This window comes from Melanotaenia boesemani, chromosome 13 (genome assembly GCF_017639745.1).
Source record: "Melanotaenia boesemani isolate fMelBoe1 chromosome 13, fMelBoe1.pri, whole genome shotgun sequence".
NCBI lineage: Eukaryota > Metazoa > Chordata > Actinopteri > Atheriniformes > Melanotaeniidae > Melanotaenia > Melanotaenia boesemani.
Window position 1 is genome coordinate 7,835,223 of NC_055694.1, and position 23,285 is coordinate 7,858,507.

General features: G+C 38.3%; 1 protein-coding gene across 11 annotated transcripts in view; it reads left to right on the top strand.

The window, feature by feature from the left end:
* rap1gapa (RAP1 GTPase activating protein a) overlaps nucleotides 1–23,285 on the top strand; it is a 47,652-nt gene that overhangs the window by 2,526 nt on the left and 21,841 nt on the right. For 10 of the 11 annotated variants that reach the window (XM_042003752.1, XM_042003755.1, XM_042003753.1 and 7 more), the window contains exons 2-3: nucleotides 10,641–10,676; nucleotides 22,128–22,212. In XM_042003752.1, coding sequence (XP_041859686.1) covers nucleotides 10,641–10,676; nucleotides 22,128–22,212 — 121 coding nt within the window. Of the gene's footprint in view, nucleotides 1–10,640; nucleotides 10,677–19,469; nucleotides 19,629–22,127; nucleotides 22,213–23,285 lie in introns of those variants that run through there. The other variant, XM_042003765.1, reaches the window with a different exon arrangement.

A 23,285-nucleotide genomic window follows, 5' to 3' on the forward strand; every position in this document is an offset into this window, starting at 1 on the left:
GTGTAACTTTTTATTTGCACGAGGAGCATCTATTATAAGTTACACTAAATCAGGGGTGTTCAAAGTCGGTCCTCGAGGGCCACTGTCCTGCAGATTTTCCAATGTTTCCTGCTTTAACACACCTGACTCAAATGAAGTAGATCCAACAGCCTATTCAGTTTTGCACAATGACTCATCAATTTGAGTCAGGTGGTTTTGGAGCAGGGACACATCAAACCTGCAGGATTGTGGCCCTTGAGGACTGGAGCTGGACACCGCTGCACTAAATGGATACCCTTTCTGACACCAGGGGGTCCTCACGAAGCATCATTTAGGGGTGAGAAAAGCTGTCTGTTGCTGCTGGAGTGAACTACGGTGGGATTATCATGCTTTCAGTGTCATTGCCATTGTGTTTGCAAGGTGTGGAAGTGGGATAGGTGTTGAAACGTAATGCACCTCTTAGTCAGCAGTGGAGCTGGTACCAGCCAAATAATCGGTGAGTGTGTAAGGAAGCATCACTCCTCTCATTACAAAAGGCTGATATGGTTATCAGAAAACCTGTACTGATATAGTATGTTAGCATGGCAGCATGACTGTGGTGTCTTCTTTGCCAACTTATAAAGTAGTTTGTGTTTCAAAAAGGCAGGTGGTGGTCAAGTACTAGTAGGTGTTTTAACAGACTATTACTACTTGGCCCACAACTATAAGAAAATAGTAATAAAAAGAAGTGAAAAAAAGAAGTGTTGTTTGCCAGAGTTTTTATAAGAGTTTCATCTTACTGAATTGATTACACATAACTGCAGAACTCTACTACATGCATTATTAAGTACTATGACCTCATGATAGACCTGTCTAATCTTTTAGATTACTCCCACGTCTGCCCCATTAACTGCACTTGTGGCTGGAGTGTTTTCGTTAAGCCACAGAAAGTGGGCTAAACATAAAAATCTGTCAAAATTTAATTTCTTAAGATATATAAAAATCCCAATACTTAGCACTGACTGTTTGCTTTGAGGAAGTCTAATGAGCTGCTGTGTTTGGACTCATTATGGCTGTTTACTTCACACATAGTGGAACAATTGATTGAAGTCAGCGGAAGAAGAAGATCAGCTTCAATTATAAAACTGACTGTTTGCTTTTCTGTTTAACAGTGGCCCAGAATGGCATCAGACTTGACATTTTGATATGTCAGTCTGATACATCAGCAGGTAATATGTATTACACTCTGCCCCTCTGCATCCTGTTGACATTCACTGAAAGTAACATGACCCCTGTGCTCTCTGCAAATTAATGTTTTTTTTACACAAATGCTTAAAATACCACTTAATGCTGAGCTCTTAGGTGTTATTTTTTGTTTTACTTTAAGAAAGTTGCTCTGTTGCTTTCTGCTGTCACAAACTGTTGCAAAATTTTTTTAAGTGGAAATTTTCATAGACTGCAGGGCCATTCTCAGACAAGTTAGTCCACAGTGTTGCAACACTGTTAGATTTCATAACTTTTTGTTGTATTTTAGTATGCATTACAAGACCAGTTTGTCATATAAGACAAGCTCCACCTCTGTGTGTTTGTCTCATGGTTTTCCCCATAACTTCCTAATCATGACAAACAGCCATGAGCTGTTAAATGAGCTGAATCCTCTCCCAGCAACCTCAGTGAAATGATCTTTAGGAAGCATGAACAATGATCCTCTATGTTGTTGCGTCCTATAGAAAAACTGGAAGAATGCTTGTCAGTCCTGTTCAAAAACAGCTGAGTGGAAAAATAGACATTGTTTTGAAATCAGAGGAGGCCTGGATTGTAAATGGTATTCTCTGGTCAGCTGATGTGAAAATGGCTCCCCCTCAAGTAAACAAGATCACAGACTTTGTGCAACTTTTTCCACAGTGTGAAAGAAAAATATTTGATCTATAATAACACTATGTAAACATGGTTATGATTAGCAGTGAGTTTATTTAATGTTAACCATGTTTGTGCAGTTTGTGGCTCCAAGAAACAAATGTGTCACTTTGAGGCAGACAATTGTGCTGTTTGAACAAAAGAACAGCCTTTGTTTTTCGGTGTCCAAGGCTTATTGCTTTGAGCATCATAACTCAAACAAAAAGAAGACAACACAGATTTTCATTTGTTTGACAAGGGCAAATGTTTGCATGATTAAAGATGATTACAGTGCAAAGCAGAGCTCCTTGAGGCCAGGAGCACATTCAAGTACCTTCCTGAGGGTAGTGGCAAAACAAACAGGAGATGCAGGCCAAACAGAAGGCTTTTCAGTGCCTATGCAATAGGTCCACCTTGCATATTTACTTTGACATTCCCATTTATATTCACAACAGCAAGCCATCTGCAGGGAACAATAGGGGAGGAAGGTGCTGGATGAGTTCCAGTCAGTTATCTGCTGCTGACCCTTTCTCTAATCTTTAATTCATTTTTGTTCTGATGAAAGAAAAATACAAGTCTGTGTAACAACCACATTCAAAAGTCATAATACAAGGCTTGATCAAACTTCATGTAACTGTTTATAGTCATGCAGGACAATTTACAGTATGATTCATAGATAAGAAACAATGACTGCTGTCACCTTGGCAGACATAACAAATATTTTAAAACCTATTATACATAAAATCCACCACAAACCTACACCTAAGTTATTATTGATTTAGAAAGAGTTTACATAAGTCTGAAATAGGACTGAGGTGGCTAGCCGATGCTTCACTTGAGGCAGATATAATACCTGTGATAACTTACATTTCCATCTCTGATAAATAACCAAACAGAGATGAACACACTGCTGATGTAATTTTGTGTTATTTCTTGTTAGCTATGATACAGAGCACCTGAGTAAATGTATGGCATATATAAAAGTGTTTAGATAGTTTTGATATAGTAACCAAACACAGAGGGAGAAAGAGTAGAGGGAGAAATGGTTGTATTCTGTTCATGACAACACACAACAGGTGAACTAATGAGTTATTTTTTAATTTCCCTACATCAGCTACAAAGCCAAGTCAGGATCTGTCCTGGCTCTTTAAAAAACTTTACCACAGTGAAAGAGTTATCTGTTGCAACAGTGGTTGTGCTGGACTGGAGACCAAACATGCAAGCCGGAGGTACCTCCGCCCCTAGGCCATCCAGGTCACTTTAAGGTCCAGGAATGTGGATAATGAGTGTCAGTAACTTCTAAATTAGTCAGAAGCACATACTTTTAAAGCTCACACACTTCCCTAGTGTTACTTTTAATAATAATAGTAACACATTTTTACAAATACAGAGGAAAATGACTGACCATGGCACACAACCATGTCAGCAGTATAAGTAGTGGGTCACTTCTAAACGGTTTTTCTTTGGTGAAGTGTTTTACATTTACTACAGATTAAAATTTTATTCCCAAAGAGCTGTGATGGTATATGCATATGTATAGAGGTGAAACTGAACATGAGGGATATCCTGCTCAACCACTGAATCAAGAGTGAAAGCATTGCAGAACTGAAATAATGTTGATTTTCTTTAGCTTCACATAGACATAAAAGACAACAGCGAGAAATCACTTTAAACTCAGTATCAGTTCTACGCTCAGTCAAAGGTATCATGTCATCAGAGCATAAAAATAATTATTATTGTATTGCTAAAAATAACCCTATCATGTGTTTTGTTTGTATGACACGTGTTAAAAATCGCCGCACCTATAGCAGTCAGCATAGTTATGGTACCAGTGTGTGTTTTCATATGCACTGTATCCAACTGTACTGTAGCTAAATGAGGACATTCAGCCTCTATATGCTCTTTCATGTGGGCTGAATGAGCCCATTGACACAGTGTCATTCAACCCACACAGGGTCTGAGACACAGTCTGCTGTTCAAATCTGGTCATGTTCACCATTGTTTAGCAATGTTTCTCTTACCCTCAGTGTTATTTATGAGGAAATTGTTCAGTGATAAATGGCTCGTGATTCTCTCTGTGTGATCTACTGTTGAATTTATTGAGAAGGACAGAGGCTGTGTGTCAGATAAAAGAATATCTGACAAGAATGTGTGTATATGTGAGTGTTAGTGTGAGGAAAAAACTAAGAATAGAGCTGATTTCTTTTTTGTTGACCTGTACTGCCAAATGATTGAGAACCTGGATGATTAGCAGTGACATGTTTAGCTGAATGAGGCAGTAATATGGGTAAAACCATGGGACAAATGCACTTCCAGGATTAATTCTATTTACCTTTACGTTTGGTTAAGAATGTTGCTCTGTACCAAGCGGTACAGAGAATGAATGAATGAATGAATGAATACCATCTTTGAACACACAACAGATCCAACTTTGAAACAGATGGTCTACAACAGCAGACCCCTCCTGTTAGCTGAGAAATGGAAACCAAGGCTAAAATTCACACAGATGCACTAAAACTAGAAAACAGAAGACTGGAAATATGTTGCCTTGTCTGATGAATCTTGATTTCTGCTACAACATTCAGCTGGTATGATTAGAATTAGGCATAAACATCATGAAAAAATTGATCCATCCTACTTTGCATCAATAGTTCAGACTTTTTCCAACACCTTGTTGATTCTATGCTACAAAGAATTAAGCGAGTTCTGATGGAACTCCAGCATAGTGGACCTAATAAAGTGTCCAGTGAAAGCAGGTTTGTAGGAAAACAAGTTTTCATGTGTTTTGCATGAGTAGAACTACTATCATTAGGGCTTTGTGACATGTTAAGTACTACATAAAAAAATCCTACTTAAGTTTAAGTACACAAGCATTAGCATCAAAACATTATTAAAGTATTAAAGTAAAAGAACTCATTTGTCCATATAACTAAAATTAGTAGATGAGATCAGATTATGAATACTAAAGCTTTAGCATCATGCCACTGTTCCAGCTGGAGGTGGAGACAGTTTGAACTACTTAGGAGATAAAGCAGATGGATCATGAGATTATTTAGTAAAAAGGAAACAAACGATTAACTGGTCTGTTTTCTTTCTTTTTCTTTTTTCAAGAATGTTTCATCAAACCTTTGTGTTGAATCATCTAAACCAGGGGTCACCTACTCCTGTCCTCAAGGCTTACCGTCTTGCAGGTTTTAGATGTTCCCTTGCTGCAGGACACCTGATTTAAATGAAATCGTTCTCCAACAACTTGTTAAGTTCTGCACAGACTTGTTAATGATCCATTGATTTGAGTCAGATGTGTTGCAGCAGAGAAACATCTAACGCCTGCAGGATGGTAGCCCAGTTGGTGACCCTTGATCTAAATAGTTATTAACTGTTCCACCAAATACTGAAGAAAATGGTCAAAATGTTGTAGAGCAATAGATGGAAGTATATACAAGCCACTCAGAGTTATGTTTAGCAGCAGAATGCTTAATTTACACCGCTGGGGGTCTTGGCTGTTATTCAGTAAACTCCAGGTAAAATATGTGACCTTTTCACCTCTGCTTTCCTTGCAAAGGATTGAGCTGAAGATGCCAGAGGACTTCAGAAGTTCTCAGCACCTGCTTGCTGAACTGGGTGTAACACTGACCTAGAACCCAGCTGAGTTTATTGCAGCCATAGGGAGGAAGAATAATTTCTGGGAGGTGTGTTCACCAAGATCATATTCCTCTTGTAGTATTAGTTTTTACTGTATCACATCAGGCAAATTGCTCTTATCTCAAAGTCATAAAATACAGGGTAACAGCACAGACGCTTTACTTTGATATTATACTATTTCCTGCAGAACAATAATGTGTGATGGTCATCCTCCACTGTGGCTGGCATTCAGTATCCATTTTATTGCTTGAGAGAATACAACAGACATTTGAAAAGTGAAGTACTGGGATGCTTTATTAAACAGCTAGTGGGATGCTCATATGGTCCCACCCCTTTAAAAAGATCATTTGGCTTGGGTTATTTTGGTCTGGATTATACTAAATTTACTGTGCTTCATATATCTCAGATATAGAATTACTTCACGAACATGTCTCTGTAGCAGATTTGTGTCTGAATAATAAACTTGTTGGCTTTAAGCTGGATTTCCTTCGGTCTGACGCCTCATCCCTGTCTGCTGACCTACTTGCTACGAGCAGTGTTGCTGACTTGATAAATACTACAGGCCTTTAAGGATAAAAAAATGTTTCCAAGTTTAGAGGGAGGAGGAGGGAGTTGCAAGCTATAGTTTAAGTCAGATTAAGTTGAATTAACTCCATGTCAAGAGCCACAGCTACTGACACTGTCATGAGTTTCTGAGACCTGTCTTGAGCCTACTTATCCCATATGGAGGTTTGTTTCCATGGTAACCATTTTATGGTTGGTACCTAGCTAAAAAAAATCATAAGAAACTATACCCGATTTGAGCTGTAACTTTCAGAAAGATGCTAGTTATTCTCGACTGTTTTGTTTTAAAAATAAATCTAATCCAGGCTTCACACAGTTTTCACAGCCAAATTTTGATGTGTAAACCTGACTCATGCCTCACAGCAAACATAAAATTGTTTTAGCATATTTTCATACACCCAATCTGGGCCTAGATTATTCTTTGTTTTGCTACAAAGGTTGAGATTTTAGCCAATCAACTGTGAGCTCTTTTACTTCTTCATCTGCAATCTCTATTCAGGTGTGGAGGAGGGTTTTCTTACTCATCAGAAAAGCTATATTGTTGTTCTAAGAACTGGAATATTTGATATTTTTCTGACTTACTGTAACTTTTGCAAGACTTAGAATAATAATGTTTATTTAAATTCTGTTTATTTAAACCTGCAATGCTCCACACCACAAAAGCCTTAAATTAATTTTAGATTGAAATGGGGAGATATAAATTAAGCCAGGTTGCTTTTATTTTTCTTTTAGTAGTTTCTTTAGTTTATAGCAAAGTGCATTATATGTATTATTGCAGCTGAGCAGCAAGAAAAAGTGAAAATGAGTTTAATTTGTAACAATGATAAATCATTTATCGTTGTATTCTTCTTTTGTTTCAGCACATTGATGGCAAGTCTCAGTTGTTGGGCATCTAGATGTGTAGCCAAGGCTGCATTTTATTTCAAATTTCCTGTAGTGGTTCTGTTTCAGTTTGCAGCTTTTATCTAATAATCTCAACACACCCAGGTTGATTTCATTTTATGGGAATTCCATGAAAGCTGAGAATGGGTGAACGACACAGGATGAGGTTTAGAAAATATTTTTCTTTGTGATTCAGTGAAAACAGCCTTTCCCTCCTCCTCTAATTCAGCTTTGCAACAGCAAAGCCAAACGCCCATAACTATTTTGGCGCTCTCCCAGGGCCCAGTATGCATTCCACCTAAGGTGAACTGCCGATTTATCTGCACACACACGTGTCTGCCGGGCTTGGTGAAAACCTCACTGGTGGTAGATTTGTGATAGAACAAGACCACAAATTCCATCTGAGTGTTATGTGTCACACAGAGGTCTGGAGCTGAAAATGATGAGCGATTTTCTGCGCTGAGACGAATCAGGCGACAACCTACTGTAACAAGACGAGACTGTTGAATCTGTGCAATGAGCAAACAAATCCCCCCCCAGGGCCGGTTTCCTCTCACTAACAGTGTTTTCTCAGAAGGAGGAAGTTTTTGGCTTTCATTTGTCTTTTGTAAAATTCTCTTAGAAAAAGAAGAAGTAGTAAGTGCTCTACTTTTGGTTTTACTTTGCCTTTTTTTTTTTAAATGAATGAGGTCAGAATGAATGCTCTTTTTGTTGTCTTGACAGCGTGAGTTCATTATATCTGACCTTGCCAGTGGCATCATTCTTGGTATGACACTCACTCCATTCCTTTTGGTCCACAGTGACATATTTTCACAACTATTTGGTAGATTGTGATGAAATTTTATTCAGACGTTTATTGTCCTTTCAGGATGAATATGACTTTGGAGATCCCCTGACTTTTCTTGCAGCACCACCAGCAAGTTGACATTTTTTTTTTTTTTTTTAGCAAAATTATCTCAACAACTGTTGGGTGATTTGTTATGAAACATACATGTAACCCTCACTATGAATAGTAATAACCAAAGACATTGATGATTCTAACCAATGATATTCTGAATTTGCTACTAGCATCACTATCTAGTCAAAATCTCATTATACAGCAATACATTTATGGTTCTGATTAAGCCATTATTTCTTGTCCTCATCAGCTGATTTTATTGGTAAAATGTGAGTTCACAAACTAACAAAGTGATCATAATCAAAATGGTAAAAAACAAAACAAAAACAAACAACCATCTATGTACAGATTCACAACACAGCTATTTTGATTTAGTCTTATTTGTATTCATGTTCCTAACTCAAGTGTCTGCTCTTTATCCAAAACTGCTCTGATCCGTTTGGGTGTTGCTGTGTCATGCAGACTAATCATGTTCTCAGAAAGAGGAGTTAGAGCTCTGCTGATACACACAGGTGGCAGCAGACAAAGATCCAGCTTTGGCTTGGGGGAAGCTGGACAGGAAGCAGAATCAACAGCCAGAGAAACATTAAATCAACCTGGCAGCCTGTGTTTTGTCTGCTTCATCTACTTTTTGCACTGTTGATGGTGATTCCAGAAATGCAATGTGTCATTGTCACAAAAAGTAGAACTGCATCCATCTAAAATCCACATTGTTAATGTCAGTTATCTTAGGAGCTATGAGATGTAACATAAGTAATATTTTTCCAGTAGTACTGGCTTAATTAAAAGCTTTTGACTCAGTTAGTAGTCTGTCCAGAATTTCTCCTAAACATGAGGGCTATGTTTCTGACGTGCACACACTGCCATCTATTGGTGAAAACCCATCCCTACATTCTCTTCTTTAGAGTTCCCAATGCTGCTCTCTCCAACCCTGGTCCTCAAAGCCCACTATCCTGCAGGTATTAGGTGTTTCCCTGGTGCAATACACCTGATTCAAATTAAATGGATCTCTAGCAAGCTCTGCACAAGTCTGCAATTAAGGATTTAATTTGAGTACAGTTTGTTGAAGCAGGGATACAGCAAAGTCTGCAGCTAGCTTTGAGGACCGTTTGAGATCGCTGAGCTACAGAAGTAGTGGTTTCTACTGATTTATTAAAATCTATTCAACAAAATGCCTCATAAGGGCAGCAAAATCAAACATTCAACCCATTAATGTATTAAAATTTACAACCTTGTTACCAAAAAAGAGAAAAAAGATTAAAAACAAATGACAAAAAAGGCAAATACCATTAACAAATTCAGTTGTTCACAACCGGGGCCCCCAAAGAACAAAGGGTTTTCCTGGGTTTTGACTGTACAGAACCTAGACTATTAAGACCATTTGGGACCCGTGTTTTGGGAGCGTGAAAATACTAACTTTTGAAACCAGTTTCCAAAGTGAATAAATGAGGGTCATCAAAATTTGCTGTCCAACAATATTTTAAAACATAATATAAAAAGCCATTTAGGTGGCCAAACCAAATAATTTTTGTCCATGTACTGTGTGATTTAGTTCGGTCAGAGAGCAAGTGTATGGAGCTACCGTAGTGGAGGAGCTGAAGTCCATCCTGGCAACCTTGATTGTTTTGCCTGCAGTTCATTAATAAAACATGAGAAATGCCATAGCACAGATGATTGTCCTTATAGTAAGGCTGTATGTTGATAGTTTCCTTAACTTTGGTTTTATCAAAGGACAGGAGACAACCCACCATTATTTGTGGTGAGAAGTTAGCTAGTTGCATGAATTCTTCAGCTCGGTTTATAATAACTCTTCAAAAATGGTTTTATAGTTTGTTTGCATCCAAAAATCCAAGTTAAGACACATTTTATCCATTTATTTTTGTTTTCTTCACACAGTGTGACAACTGTTTTGGAAACAGGGCTGTAAAAGAAAATAAAATTTATCATTAATAATAATAATAATAATAATAATAATAATAATAATAATAATAATAATAATAATAATGTTGATGACCAATACAGAAAAGTGAAAATAGGACAGGCCCTTCGATAGAAATACTGATAACAGTATGGACTTGAAAGAGGGCACTGAGACATCTGACCTGATTTCCTCAGGCAGATCAGTCCAGACCCTCTGAGTTGCAACTTCAAATATTCTGTCTCCTTCAGGAACAAACGACCTCTGTCTGCGGATCTCAACATACATCCGGGTGTGTACGATCCTAAGAGGAGATATATCTGGGCGAGGGCATGAAGGGTCCAAAAAGCAATCAGTAAGATAAGATTTAAGGTCAGATTTAGGAACAGATGACAGTTTATTCTTGATTGACAGTGAGTAATGAGCCTCATAGCAACGAGTCACACTGGGATAAGATTAATTTTGTCCCAGGAAAAAAAAAAAAAAAAAAATCAGGAGGTAATCATCCTTCCATCCTTGGAAATGCTACTTCAGCAGATGGCAGGAGTTTATTTCAGGATAACCCAGCTCGCTGCCCTCTCTCATTTCGGTGAGCTTTTTGTAAAAGGAAGAAGTAGTCAACCATTCCTCTGCACTTTCACATATTTATGAGTCAACCTACAGATAGACAAGAGTGGAAACTATGACTGAATGCAGGATTCACTCATGTGCCGGCAAGTGCTGCTGATGTGTTCGAACTGTTGACATTAAGCTGAGTTTCTAAGCAGCTTTTTACACATGGTTACATAAAATCTATTTCTATTTAAGGGTATTTACATGAATCAAAGACATCTAATTAAAACAAAGGCATTGCTCTGAACTCTGTTTTATTTATTTTTTCAGAGTGGATAAGACATTCTCCAAGGCCAGAAGCTTATGGTAAGCTTGTCCCCCTTTCTGTTTTTTTTTGTGAGCATGTTATAACAGAACAATATAGTTTTTAAAAGCATGCAGCTCTCGGGAGTGGTGTTCAATGTCACTGCCTCAGACAGGCTTTGCAATGTTTAAATGTGTGAATCAGTCCACCAACCAGAGTGTAAGTAAGATGAATGGGGCTGTGAAAGGTAGAGCAGATGGGCAACAGTGGGAATACAGACAGTCCATCCATCCTGTCATCTCTGCATGAGTGGTATGGAGTGTTGCTGTGGGTGGCACATGGAGCCAGGCAGGGTTGTGAGCATGCACACCTCCTGCCTTTGTAGATACATGGCTCCTTTTCTGAAATCTTCAGGTGAGGTGGCTTAGCCCCCCTCTCTCTGACTATAGCAGTTTAAGCAATACTTCAGCACAGTATCATCACACCTTACTATTGCAATACAGATATAGGGGGATGGCTCTGAACATCTGGGCCTGCAGTACTCAGTGCCTGGCCTAGTTTGCATCAGCTACCCTGGCCATCAGCTACAGCTGCCACAGACATAATGACTGTATCTTTTGTAAAGAAGACAATAGGACTGGAACAGACTAAAGATGAAGAGGAGGATTTAAAAGAGGATAGAAAGCAGCACTGAAGATAAAAGAATTGTCAAATTGGAGAGGAGGAGGAAGAATAAAGGAACCGACTAGAAGAGATGACATGCTGAAGATAGATGGCCACGTCTGCTTCACATCAAAGAGGCAAAGTAGGATGATAAGAGTCATATTTGGACCCTTTATCTGAATTCAGCAAACACTGCTGAGTGAATTTTTGGTGCCTTTCTGCTTGAGTTACAAAGCATCAGCATCATTGCATGGAACCGACAGGGCAGAATCATTTCCAACAGCTTAACCTGCTGGATCACCAGATATTTCACAAATAGAATATTTTTCAAACACAATTAATAATCAAAGATATGCATAGGAGTACTGGATATTGTACTCACTGTGGTTTTCATGCCAGCCTGTTTTTAGAGTTATTGTTTGTGCATGATTGTTGTTAGAAGCCAAGAAGGCTGCAATATAGAATTGGCTAAACCGTTTCATTAGCTTCTGTTTGTTTTTTTATTTTTGTTTTTTTTTTTCCATTATAAAGAGGTAATTAATAAAAAGCTTTATGTACACACAGTGGGTAATGAGTCTTCATCTTTTATATACATTCATTGTCCAGAATTGCTCAGTTTTGATCCTACAACTCATGTAGCTGATTAAATGTTAAATGACCATCCAGCATCTGGTGGGTCATACACAATAAATAGATAATTCTCAAGCCCTGTTTCTGCTCTCTCTGGGGAGGGCTGTAATTGGTTGTAATCCTGTCTAGCTAAGCTCTCTTGATGGGAGGAAATGGAAAAGGAGGGTTAGTCTGGATAATGGCCATACTGAGATGTTGTGTAAGAGCCTCTGTCTTTCTGTCTCTTCCACACATATGAACATATATCCAGAGACAAAGTGCACTCTGCCTCTCTGTCCCTGAAGCAGGATGGATTATTGGAGCAGGTTGTGTGTTGTATAACTCCATACCCATTCTTTAAAACAACTCAGCTGCTGATGCCACTGTCTTATCTGTGGTTCAGCACACCTGACCCTCGTGCAGGACAGATCTGAACTTTTGAACTAGCCTCAGGTCCTACTTTTGCAAGCAAAGACGAATTCGAACTACAGCTTATCAGCTGATCTTAGCGATGAACTTTTAGTTTTTGCACTTGGTGCAATAAGGAGTTTAAGTAATTAAAAAGCGTTTCTTACTTCTCTTGGATGTTTCAGCTTCCTGTGCCAAATGAATATTTGAGCAAACCCTAACACAGTCTTAGATTCACCAACTGAAGGAGAAAGTTTTAACTAATAAATCAGAATTTACTATGTGCATTTACAGGTTAATTTAGTGTCATCTACTTGCAGAAGAGCAATTTTCACAAGGACTTGGAACACTTAAAAATAAATCAAATCTGGATTTTATGATTCTCTACATTTTAAAGTGATCTGACTCCTTTTTATTAAGCTTTCTAAATTCATCTATGCAGCCCAATTTCCATGCATAAACACGCAGGAAGTGTCACTGTGAACACTCCCCTGTTCACGTTCACTGATATCCCATGAGCTCTCACCCCTCATCATCCTCTTGCTGCCTCCTATATGCACATGCGTAAAGCCTCACTGAGTGTCAGTTTGTTTGTGAACGCTCATCTGTGTATGTCAAACTGAGTTGTCTGCGAGAGCGGACGTAGTGGGAGAGCAAACTGTCAAGCCCAATCAGATGAGACTGTCTCTCTGTGTGTTTCCTGCTGTCTGACCAAATATAGCACAAGAGTGACAAGCTCGCCCCTGGTTCTGCCCGTCTCAGAAATCCAAATCCTACCATGTCATCCATCATCCAGCACCAGCACAAGTTGTCTCAAAGAAGCACAAAGCTCAAATGTCAGCAGGCTGCTGAAGGTTGACTTGAGTGCCAGACATCTTTCACAGGACATTTGCCATGTATGTTATCTGATTCTTGCTGCTTTTTTGTTGTTTTTTAGGGTTAGGCTCTCTCTCACTCTTCTTTTTTTAAAGTTAATCTTACCTGAAAACAGTGTTGCAGCAGTAGTATGCTCTGATTGATGGCAGATCCTCGGGTACTGAAAAGGAGACCCAACTGGGTATCTTTAATCATCGTAGCTGTGTTAGGAATGCATATCCCCTTGTGGAGCCTGGGCTGCAAAGTTAGCACTGTAACCTCATGGTAAAATGTTTCCTGGTTCAAATCCCATCTGAGACCTGTCTTACATGTGTCAGTACTCTGGGTGCTCCAGAGTCCAAAAACAGACATGTTAGATTAATTGATAATTTTAAATTAAGTGAGTCGTGCATGTTTTGTTTTTTTTAAGGCTTTGTGATGGACTGGCAACCTGTCAAAGGTCAACCCCGCCTATGTGGAGCCTGTATATCAACATTGGTTGTGGCCAGCAGGGGGAAGACATTCACTATTTGGCATTTTACCTTTTCAAGGAGCAAGCAAATCTTGTAGATATTTGTACATTTTCTGATTGACAGGAAGTGCAGATCAAACTTTATGCATTTAAATATCACTAGAAGATTTAATATGAAACATGAAAGAACACAAAATTATAACACAGTGACCTTCTGCTGCTGAAAAAGGCACATCTGTGTGACTGTGATGTCCTAAGGGTTGTTTCCAAGGAAATCTGCACAGTGACTTTGTGAGAGAGAAGCCAGCTGGAAATCAGGACTCTCTGGTAGAGTCAACATGCTTTATTCAAAAACATCTGTTATTCCCAGCCTTTTCATGCACACTGAATATAGCCACCTGTTAGGGGAGGTGCGGCCATCAAAGAGCCACCACAGATCTTTTTAAAATTAATAATGCAGCATTTGTTCATATAACTATTTTAGTTGTTTTTTAAATATTTTTCTTTCATTAATGATTTCATAAATACAATTATGTAGCATGACTTAATGAACTACATACATTACAAACATTAATGTAAACGGAAACCGTTTATTTGCTCTGGTTTCTAAATTAGAGCTACTGATAAGCACTTTTATATCAGTTTGTATTAAATGACAAGTTTGTATTTTTCTTTTTAAAGACCTAAGACCTTTCCATCAAGGATTGCTGGCACGACTGAAATTGCAGCCACTGCCATAATAAAAAGGTTACGGACACAGACTGCTCTAAGAAATTGCTTCACATCAGAGACAATCTTCCTATAATTTTTTGGGTGCTTCAGGTCAGTGTGAGGCGTATTGTGGGATGGCTTTGAGACCAGAACAATTCCAGTGTTCATTTTAGTATAATTTATAGCAAATGTATTATTTATCTCTGACTGCAGGAGCACTAATGGTGGGCTGCATGCAAGGGTGCAGGTGGTTCTGCTTCATGCTGGCTCTATGGCATGACTGTATGTTGACAATACAGAGAAAATAAAATTACAGTGTCAGTGTGTGAGTGAGGACATCTGAAATAAAGCTGCATTCTGTTCTGAACTGTTCATAAACATTGCTACCAAAGTCTGGGCCCTGTTTTCTGCTTGGGGAATTTCATCTATGAGAATTTAATTTAACAAATTTCCTCTATTCAAGTCACCCTGCAATGTACTCGACCCAGACAGCAATCTTTTCATGCATTATGTTAGTCACCTGAATTTCTGTTACTGACGGTGTAGTAATTTTAGCCCTGACAGATGCTAAAAGAAGCTAGTGAAACCAACATTTACGAACACAAAAATAGGCTAGTTTTAATGTTAGCAATAGTTTTTCCCAAAGATATTAGAGGTTATTGAATATTCTTATTTACGTTCATGTATTAAATCATTATTAACACAAACAGTGATTATGAAATTTATCTACACAATTTATGTCTCACTTTTTTGTTAGTTTGAAACTCAAGCGAGCTATGATGACTGATGGCTAATCGTGTAATCTAATCTGTTGTAAAGTGATGAATCTTTGCTCAGTTCTTCACCAAACAACTGCCCCTTTAACTGAGCTCTGTCCACTTAACATGTTTGTAGAACCAATGTGAAAAAAGGAACCCGAAACCTTCATAAAATATGACAATCTTCAGGCTAAATAATTTATGTTTAGAAATGGTTGACAGGCAAGGCAACAAAAGGTTGAAAGCTCTGAAATCAGTGCAGTAGGCCTTCCTGCTCTGCACTAAACAGCAGCAAACTTAGTTAGCAATTCTTTAATTGAGGCGGAAAAACAACACATACTAAGGAAGATTTATATTTTAAATAACGACAATAATGTGCCTTAAATTAAGTGCATTATAGCTCTATAGCTCCAGGCGATCTGAATAATGAATAGGCTTGCCTCATTAACTTAAAATGTGATGTCACTGATGTAATTAGGCCTTATCTCTGTTGCTCTAATTTATTCCAGAATAAAGTAGGACAATATTATGACAGTAGCTAAGTTGCAGTGTGCAAGATCTCTTGCCAAGATCTTTGTAAGTTTTTCAAAGTTTATTTGTTTTTAGTCTATAGAAGAAGCAAGGTGATGGGGATTTCAAATCTTTATATATAATTGGTTTCCTCAAACTTTGCCCCAACAATCAGCTGCAATGGGCTCCTTCAAGCATCTGCCAAGCACTCTGAAAATTAAAATAATTGCTACTTGCAAAGCAGGGGGCTGTAAGAAGATAGCAAAGTGTTTATAGCCACCTGTGTCCTTAGTTTGTAATGCAATTAAGGAATGGATAAGTTGAGGTCTAAAAGACCATAAAACTTTCACATAGAACCCCCCCCCCCCCCAAAAAAAAAAGAAAAGAAGAAGAAGAAGTAAATAAAAATCTATGTTAACTCTGAAAAACACTTAATTTAACAGTCTGGGGCCTAATGCTAATGTGAAGCTGCACCTGCACAAAAGATCTTCATGTCAAAATGAAGTTAGCTAATCTTGCAAACACACAGATTTATAATGGAAGGTTTTGTCTGTGAAAAATGAAAGGGATGCAGAATTTTCTACAGATGACGCCACTAACAGTAGCAAGTAGCTGCTCACATATGTGGCTTTCTGATACCATCAGTGGGTCTGAAAACATTGGAGTCCAACATCACATTGTTGGTCTATGTTTGGCCCTAGCATCATAACAAACATCTGTTAACAAATCTAAATAAATTGGCCCAGCAGTCAAAGTAAAAGAAGTCTTTTGCAAGAATAATTATTTTATTTAGTCTCTTTTTTAACTGTGCAAAAGATGAAATAATAAGAAGCAATCTTTCATCAAACATAAATTAAAATTTTCTTCTTTAAATTAATGTCTTTTAAAAAAAAAGCTTTTTTGTATCTTTTCTTTGATTGAAATGTCACCAGGTTCCTAGCTTGCAAAAAATCAGGGAAAAAGCTGTTTTCACCTACGTGGCAATAGCTTACCTTTCCTACATGCCTATGCCCCCCTACCTCTCACACAATCTCATTACTTAGTCAAAAATGCTGCATGATTATCAGTGCTGTCACAATTACAGTCGCAGCAGGATTCAGTTGCACTGCAGAAAAATCATGATGGAATGGAAAGTTCCTATACAACTTGGGATGTGGCTGACGTGCCTTTTTGCCTTGCAAATTAACTGATTAAGCACAGATAATTTGTTTAGGTGCAATAAGGCATGTTTAAACAATGAGAACTGAAATTTGGACTTTCCCTTTGCTACAACACACGGAAGCTACCATGGATACCAATGGATCTTTTTTCTACATTATTAATGACTTGTGATTATGTGGAAGACAAGGACAGAAACCCTTGCTAGAATCATACATTTGCATACTGTATAGTCAGGCTTTTAAAATTGATGTCGTTTTGTAGCACGCCTCTTGTGGCTCAGTGCTGTTCCCCAGTTCCCATCCCATCCTCCCCTCCTGAGGCTGACTACCGCTAATTAAATCTCAACCTGTGGAACACATGGACCTGTTGTACTTAAATAGCCATTCATTCATTCATATTTCAGACTAGCCTTTTCCTGCTTCAAGCTTCTGACATGTTGCTATTGTTACATGTTAGCTTTTGGGTGTCACTGGCTGGTTGAATGCCCCCTCTTCAAAACCATTCAGATACCCTTTTAAGCTGCTGGTTTATATTCTTTTGTGTATGAAGTTTCAATTAGCAAGAATTTAAAACCTTATTTGGATAAATTCAAATATATCAATGAAACCTGATGAACAATGAAGAAACATTTGCAAACTCTTTCGGCTAGTCCTAATCCTTTAGGAATTATGGGATCCAGAAAGCTTTAGCATTATTTGAGCTTCATTCTCAAAGAATATTGGATTATTATCTAACTATTTGGTGGAGAAATAGATTCCCAAAAGCTGAAAGTGAGAGGTGAAGAAAGGGGGTGGATGGTTGGGGAAATATCAGGACAGCAATGACCTCAGAGGATGTGGTGTTTGGGTAGGAGAAGGGAGAAACCACAGACCATTTAACCAGACTAATGGGATGGGAATCTCTGGCAGCAGGGCCAGTCGGAAAGGGATTAACTCTGGGATTCTGCAGAGGACATTGGAGTAGGGAGGATGCTATCAATTTAAAACCAGCTAGCATTATCCATAGGAGATAATCATAGAGCTCTGTGTGGCTTAGACTTTTTTTTTTTTTTTTTTTGGTGAACATATAAAGATTCAGTTTTGAGAGATGTCCCAGACGGCCGTACACAGTAACAAACTGCCATGATCTTTAGTGAAACTACACTGCTGCTGTAGTCAGATCTTAGGCAGGACAATTAAATAATATCTGCATTTTTATCTGTAAGCCCAAACGATAAATGCTCAGAAATCTAGTTTTTAAACATTTAGCCCCTTTACTTAAAGGTACAGACAGACATTAGTTTTAATTACTGACATCCAGTGGTAAGATGGGCATGCAAATTATTCCAAAAGTCAAGCTCAGTTAGACTGGACGGTGGCCACCAGTGGCCAAAAACTTCCAGACGTAAACATGTTTTCATCTGTGAGTGGATCCAATCACCTCAGGTAACTTTTCTTGCCTTTAAAGGCGTTACTTATCCCAAATGCAGCTTTAACGCCTATCAAGCAATGCCGGTAGTGCAAGCGCAGAGATTTTCACTTCACACATAGATTTGTTTGTCCATTTAGAAACACTTTGGTAAAAATGGTGACACAAAAATGGTAGCTATGTGGACCCATGGTAGATATACTGTAAATGGCTCATTCTAATAGAATAAAAACAGTGGTTATTGTACTAAAATGATTAGACACAAATAGAAACTGTTTTTATTGAAATATTAATTTTTCTGTCATGACTCATTGTCATTAAATTTCTTAAACACTGCACCGTTTTTAAATATTAATATCAAGCAATAGAGAAACTCTTATCTCAATAAATCTCCCCAAATGACAAATTCTTGAAGTCTTTTTTTTTTTTTTAAAAAAGAAGACATTGAATGATGCTAGGATAGTTTGATTTTTGTCATACACAACTCTTAATACAGCACAGTACGAGGCAGTGCTGTAATCCTTTATCTCCACATGTTATACACAAACAACACACACGACCACTTTCCAGTTCATGTACTTTAAAGGCTGTCTTAGGTGCAGAACAAGGAGCAAGTGTGGATTTAACATGAAAAGGCGTCACTGGTGACATTAGTCAGGAGTCCTTTTGGGAATTGTGGATGTCAGATTAGTGGAGGAAACACACTTGGTCTCAGGCGATTTCATGAGACTCATTATAGTAATTAAAAAACGTCCCACTCAGGCTTTTTCATTCTGCATAATGAGTATTAGGAAAGCTACAATAGCTGCTCACCTGTTGGAGCTTAATGTTGGGCGTAAACACCTTGTTCAGGTCATGTTATTATGAACATGAATGTGCATGTGCCTTTTTTCATGTATAGCTGATGGTGGTTGCCACAGCAACAGCCCCAGCAAGCACATAAGCATGGGATTGGAAGGCAACCCTCTTTACCCTCATAATCCCTGTTTTCTCTTTCAGAGCGATAGGCTTCAGTAGCCCCCGGGGGAGGGTCTCTGGCTTTGGAGGGAATAAGAGCAGCGGGAGTATTGATGGAAGAGAGTGAGTGCGAAGTATAGAGATTCAGATTTCGGACAAGTACGCTGCAGAGCAGACAAAGAGGGTGGAAATGGAGGAAGTGGCAACCAAAGAGTGCAGATGTGTGTGTGAGAGGGAGTGAGAGAGGCACTCAGTGGGAGGGTGGGGGGTAGAGGTGGGGGGGAGGAGAATCAGAGATGATGCTCGCTGGGAGCGTGTAACAGTCCAAAGAGCTGAGAGGGAGGCCAGCAGATCTGCGACGGAGAGCTGAGAGGAGCTGGAGAGACAGAGAAGATAACTGAGGACAAGGGAGGGGGAGGCGCAGACAGTGAGTCATCTGCCCAAGCGCAGGTTGCTGCTCGGACTTCCCTGGAAGCGCCCAGCGTTCAGCGGCCACACTCTGAGTAAGTTTGCTGCTCTGCTCCACGCTGGACATCAGCTGGTCCTGTTGACTTGCTGCACCTTCTTCACTTGGTTGATTACTTTGGCGTGCTACTTATCAGCTTGGTTGGGTTATGCAATTTGTTGTGGTTTTGGAATAAATTTTGATTTTCTACTGGAAAATTGATCTGTGAAAGGACATGGTACCGCCAGGGCAGGTGTGTGGGCTGCAGCACATGTATGATGAGCGATTTTGCATTGAGGTTTTCCTGTGTTACTTTGCTGTGTGTTTTGATACAGTTTTCTGAATATTTTTTCAGCTATTAATCTTTCCATCAATCTATGTCAGGAAATAAGAGTAACTTTGCAGTAACAGTGTCTATACAACACATTTAAGCCAGAGATAAAGAGCATTTCTTTTGTGTGTGTGCGTATGTGTGCCTGAGTCCTCCATCCATCTACTGAGCTTCAGTTCTAATTAAGAGTTCAGGGCAGCTGATCCCTTGTCGTGGCTTGTCCTCCCATGGGAGAGCTGCTGCTGGAGGTGCTTTCCTAGTTGAGAGCAGGCTCGTGTTCGCGATTGTTCCCATTTCATTTGGATGCTGCAGGACTACTCTTGATTGGAGATGTGCTCGTTGTGTAATAGCAGTGAGACAGCGCTCTGTGTTAATGATTCATGCTCTGTTTTCTTCACCTACATTTGAATCTGAGTGCACTCAGTGAACGCGAATACAGATTCACATGTCGGTCACTGTCCCTCTTGAGCATCTGCTTGTCTTACCTACAGCCTCCATACATTCCCTCCTGCAACTGTGCTGTGTTAGCCTCATTATCTTCTTTAGGAATTATTCAATTTTTAGCTTTTAAGTTTTCAGTTTTGCCTTAATGGGATTATTGAATGCACTGAAAGGATTTTTCTGTTTGTGGAGGTGGCTTCTCCAGTACACCAGTGCAGATCTTCCTTCTGTCATCACAGACAGCAATATACATTTTTAAGTTCACATCATTAATGATAAATGATTATTCCAAGTTTATTTATATTATCATGCCTTTGTATTTTTTTAAAATCAGCTACATTAATCAAACCAGATTAAAAACCTTTGTACAAACTGGCTTGTTGTCAGTGTTAGTAGGGCAGAATATTAATCAGAGGTATTGATCGATGATCCTGTGAAGATAAAGCCTTCCTAGTGGAGATACTGAGTTTAGAGCAAAGGATGCGTCATGTTATCATCACTGTTAGCCATGTGCCATTTTCCTGGATAAGAGAAGAGTCTTGATAGAATGAATGCAAACTATTCATATTGCATCCCCAGGTCCCTGAAGTGTTTTTGGAAAGCAGTCTCTTATTATTAAAGAAAGAGGAAAGATACAGAGAGAAATATGAAACCTTTTGGGAGTGTGTGTATATATATATGTATATTGTACAGTTCATAAACAGGAGAAATTTATGTTTTTTGTCATATCACAAGTCATATCCCCACATAAAATCATGTCCTTGTTCTTGCTTAATATAACATTTGAATTAAACAAATCTACCACTTTATTTATGCGGCACTTTTTAAAATCCTGTTAAAATGCTCTTTGCGGATAATACAAGTAAGGAAAGGAAAACAAACACACATAAAATAACCAAATTAGACTGCAGCAGTTGCTACAAATTTAAAGACCATATTGTTAAATCAAATAAAATCTAATCAAATATTTATTCACAAAGCACATATAAAACAACCATAGTTGACCAAAGTGCTCCACAAAACACAATGTACAATATAATAAAAAAACCAAGGCAAATAAGCAGAGACAGATTAAAATCACATACAAGGAAAACCAGGAAACAAAAACAAAGCAATGACCTATATATATATTAGTTTTGTGAAGAATTTTGTAAAGGATTAAAATAATTAAATGATAAGCGGGTAAAAGAAAAATATGGATATTTTGGGAAAGGGCACCTATGCTTTGGGAAAAAGAGTAAATAATGCTAATGCATCGGGAACTGAGAACCATTATAATCACTTTTTTGGCATCCAGTTTTTTTTTTTTTTATCTCAGCCAGAAAGAATAAGATGCAAGAAATACTGGCAGAAACAGGATGTAGTAGGGCACACAGTAGTATGTCGTCAGCATAGCAGTGGAAATATCCACAATTTTAACTCAAAATCTCACCAAGAGGAAGCTTAAAACTTGTAAATACGTCAGAATGAACCAGCAGGAAACTTTAAATCAGATTTTGTTTAAGGTACTGGATAACTACAGTGTTTGAATTGATTCATTGAACTGAACTTAGAATTTTTGTGGTTTTATAATTATTTAAAGCATCAGTCACAGTGTGGTTACAGTGTGCTTCAATTAAATAAGAATGCATCAAACCACTGCAGTACTTCAGACACAGGTCCACTTAAATGCATGTACTGGTTACAAGAACCCAGCAAGATTCCCTGTGGCATTAACTTTTGTCGTTGTCTTGCTTTATCTCAGACTAAGTGACCTTTTCTTATTGAATATTTTCTTGATTGTAGGAAACAAGATGGGAGTGACCCCCGAGTTTCTGCACCACTAGAGTCCCAGCCTACGCTCTCACACACCACCTCACCATTCCACAAGGTAGGAGGGAGAAACTGGAGGATTAAGTTTGCACTCTGACCCCTGACCTTATCTCATACACCTCTCTTTGACCCCCCCCTTTCTGTGATCTTTCTTACATGTCTCTCCTCATTCTGTCTCTTTTGTTTTTGTCTGGATGCAGTTGCTCAGAGTGTGTCTCTATTTAATCTCTTGTGATTTATTGAAGTCAGTCTTTCTGCCTGCAGAGTTGCTTTTATTATTATTCTTGTCTCATTTTTTCTAATTTGTGTAATTAAAGTGCACAAAGCTCAGCAATTGGGATTATTATGTTTGACTTATTTAATAATTGAAAATCTATTTTTAGATCGAAATCGTCAGTTTGATGCTGAAAATTCTTCACACAACCCTTACAAGCAAGATTTCATCAAAGCATAAAAATCACAGCCTGTCAGAGTGATTGTCCCTTTTCAATCACAAGACAACTTTTTCCCACCCACCGTCGTCCACGGTGTGAGACCAAAATAGACTTTCAGTGATGTAGTTTCTGTAAGGTTTAGTTTTCCAGTTTTTAAAAGAATTATTTTAAATAGTTTTAAAAGGCAAAAATGTGACAACTTCTGCTCTTTCAGAATATGCTTTGTTTCTAACTTTGCAGCAAAATTCTTGAACCACCCTGATTTCTTTACGCTTTGTTTCCAAATAATTACACAGTTTTTGTCATCTTTGAAAGTGGTTCTGAACAATACCTCTGCAGGCTTTCTGAATGTATTTCAGTTTTTCCTTCAGACATTGGTTGCTTTTTTATGCATTTTCAGTTCAATTCTAGTACCATTTTCAGAAGAATTAATCTGTTTGTAAAGCCACTCAGACATTTTGTCATTAGCAGCCTGTTGCAAAGATACATAATTAATTTGTTTCTTTTGATTTGTTTGCATTTATAAAAAATGCCAAAGATAGCACAATTAGATTAGTAGATTAGATTAGTAAAATAGTAGTATATAAGCTGATTCCCAAAAAAGCTAGTTAAAAACTTGCTAGTTGAAAACTTCCTTTTATTTATATGAGTGTGCTGTTAAAATTGGAAGAAACTAAACGAATGAAGGTCAAAAGGA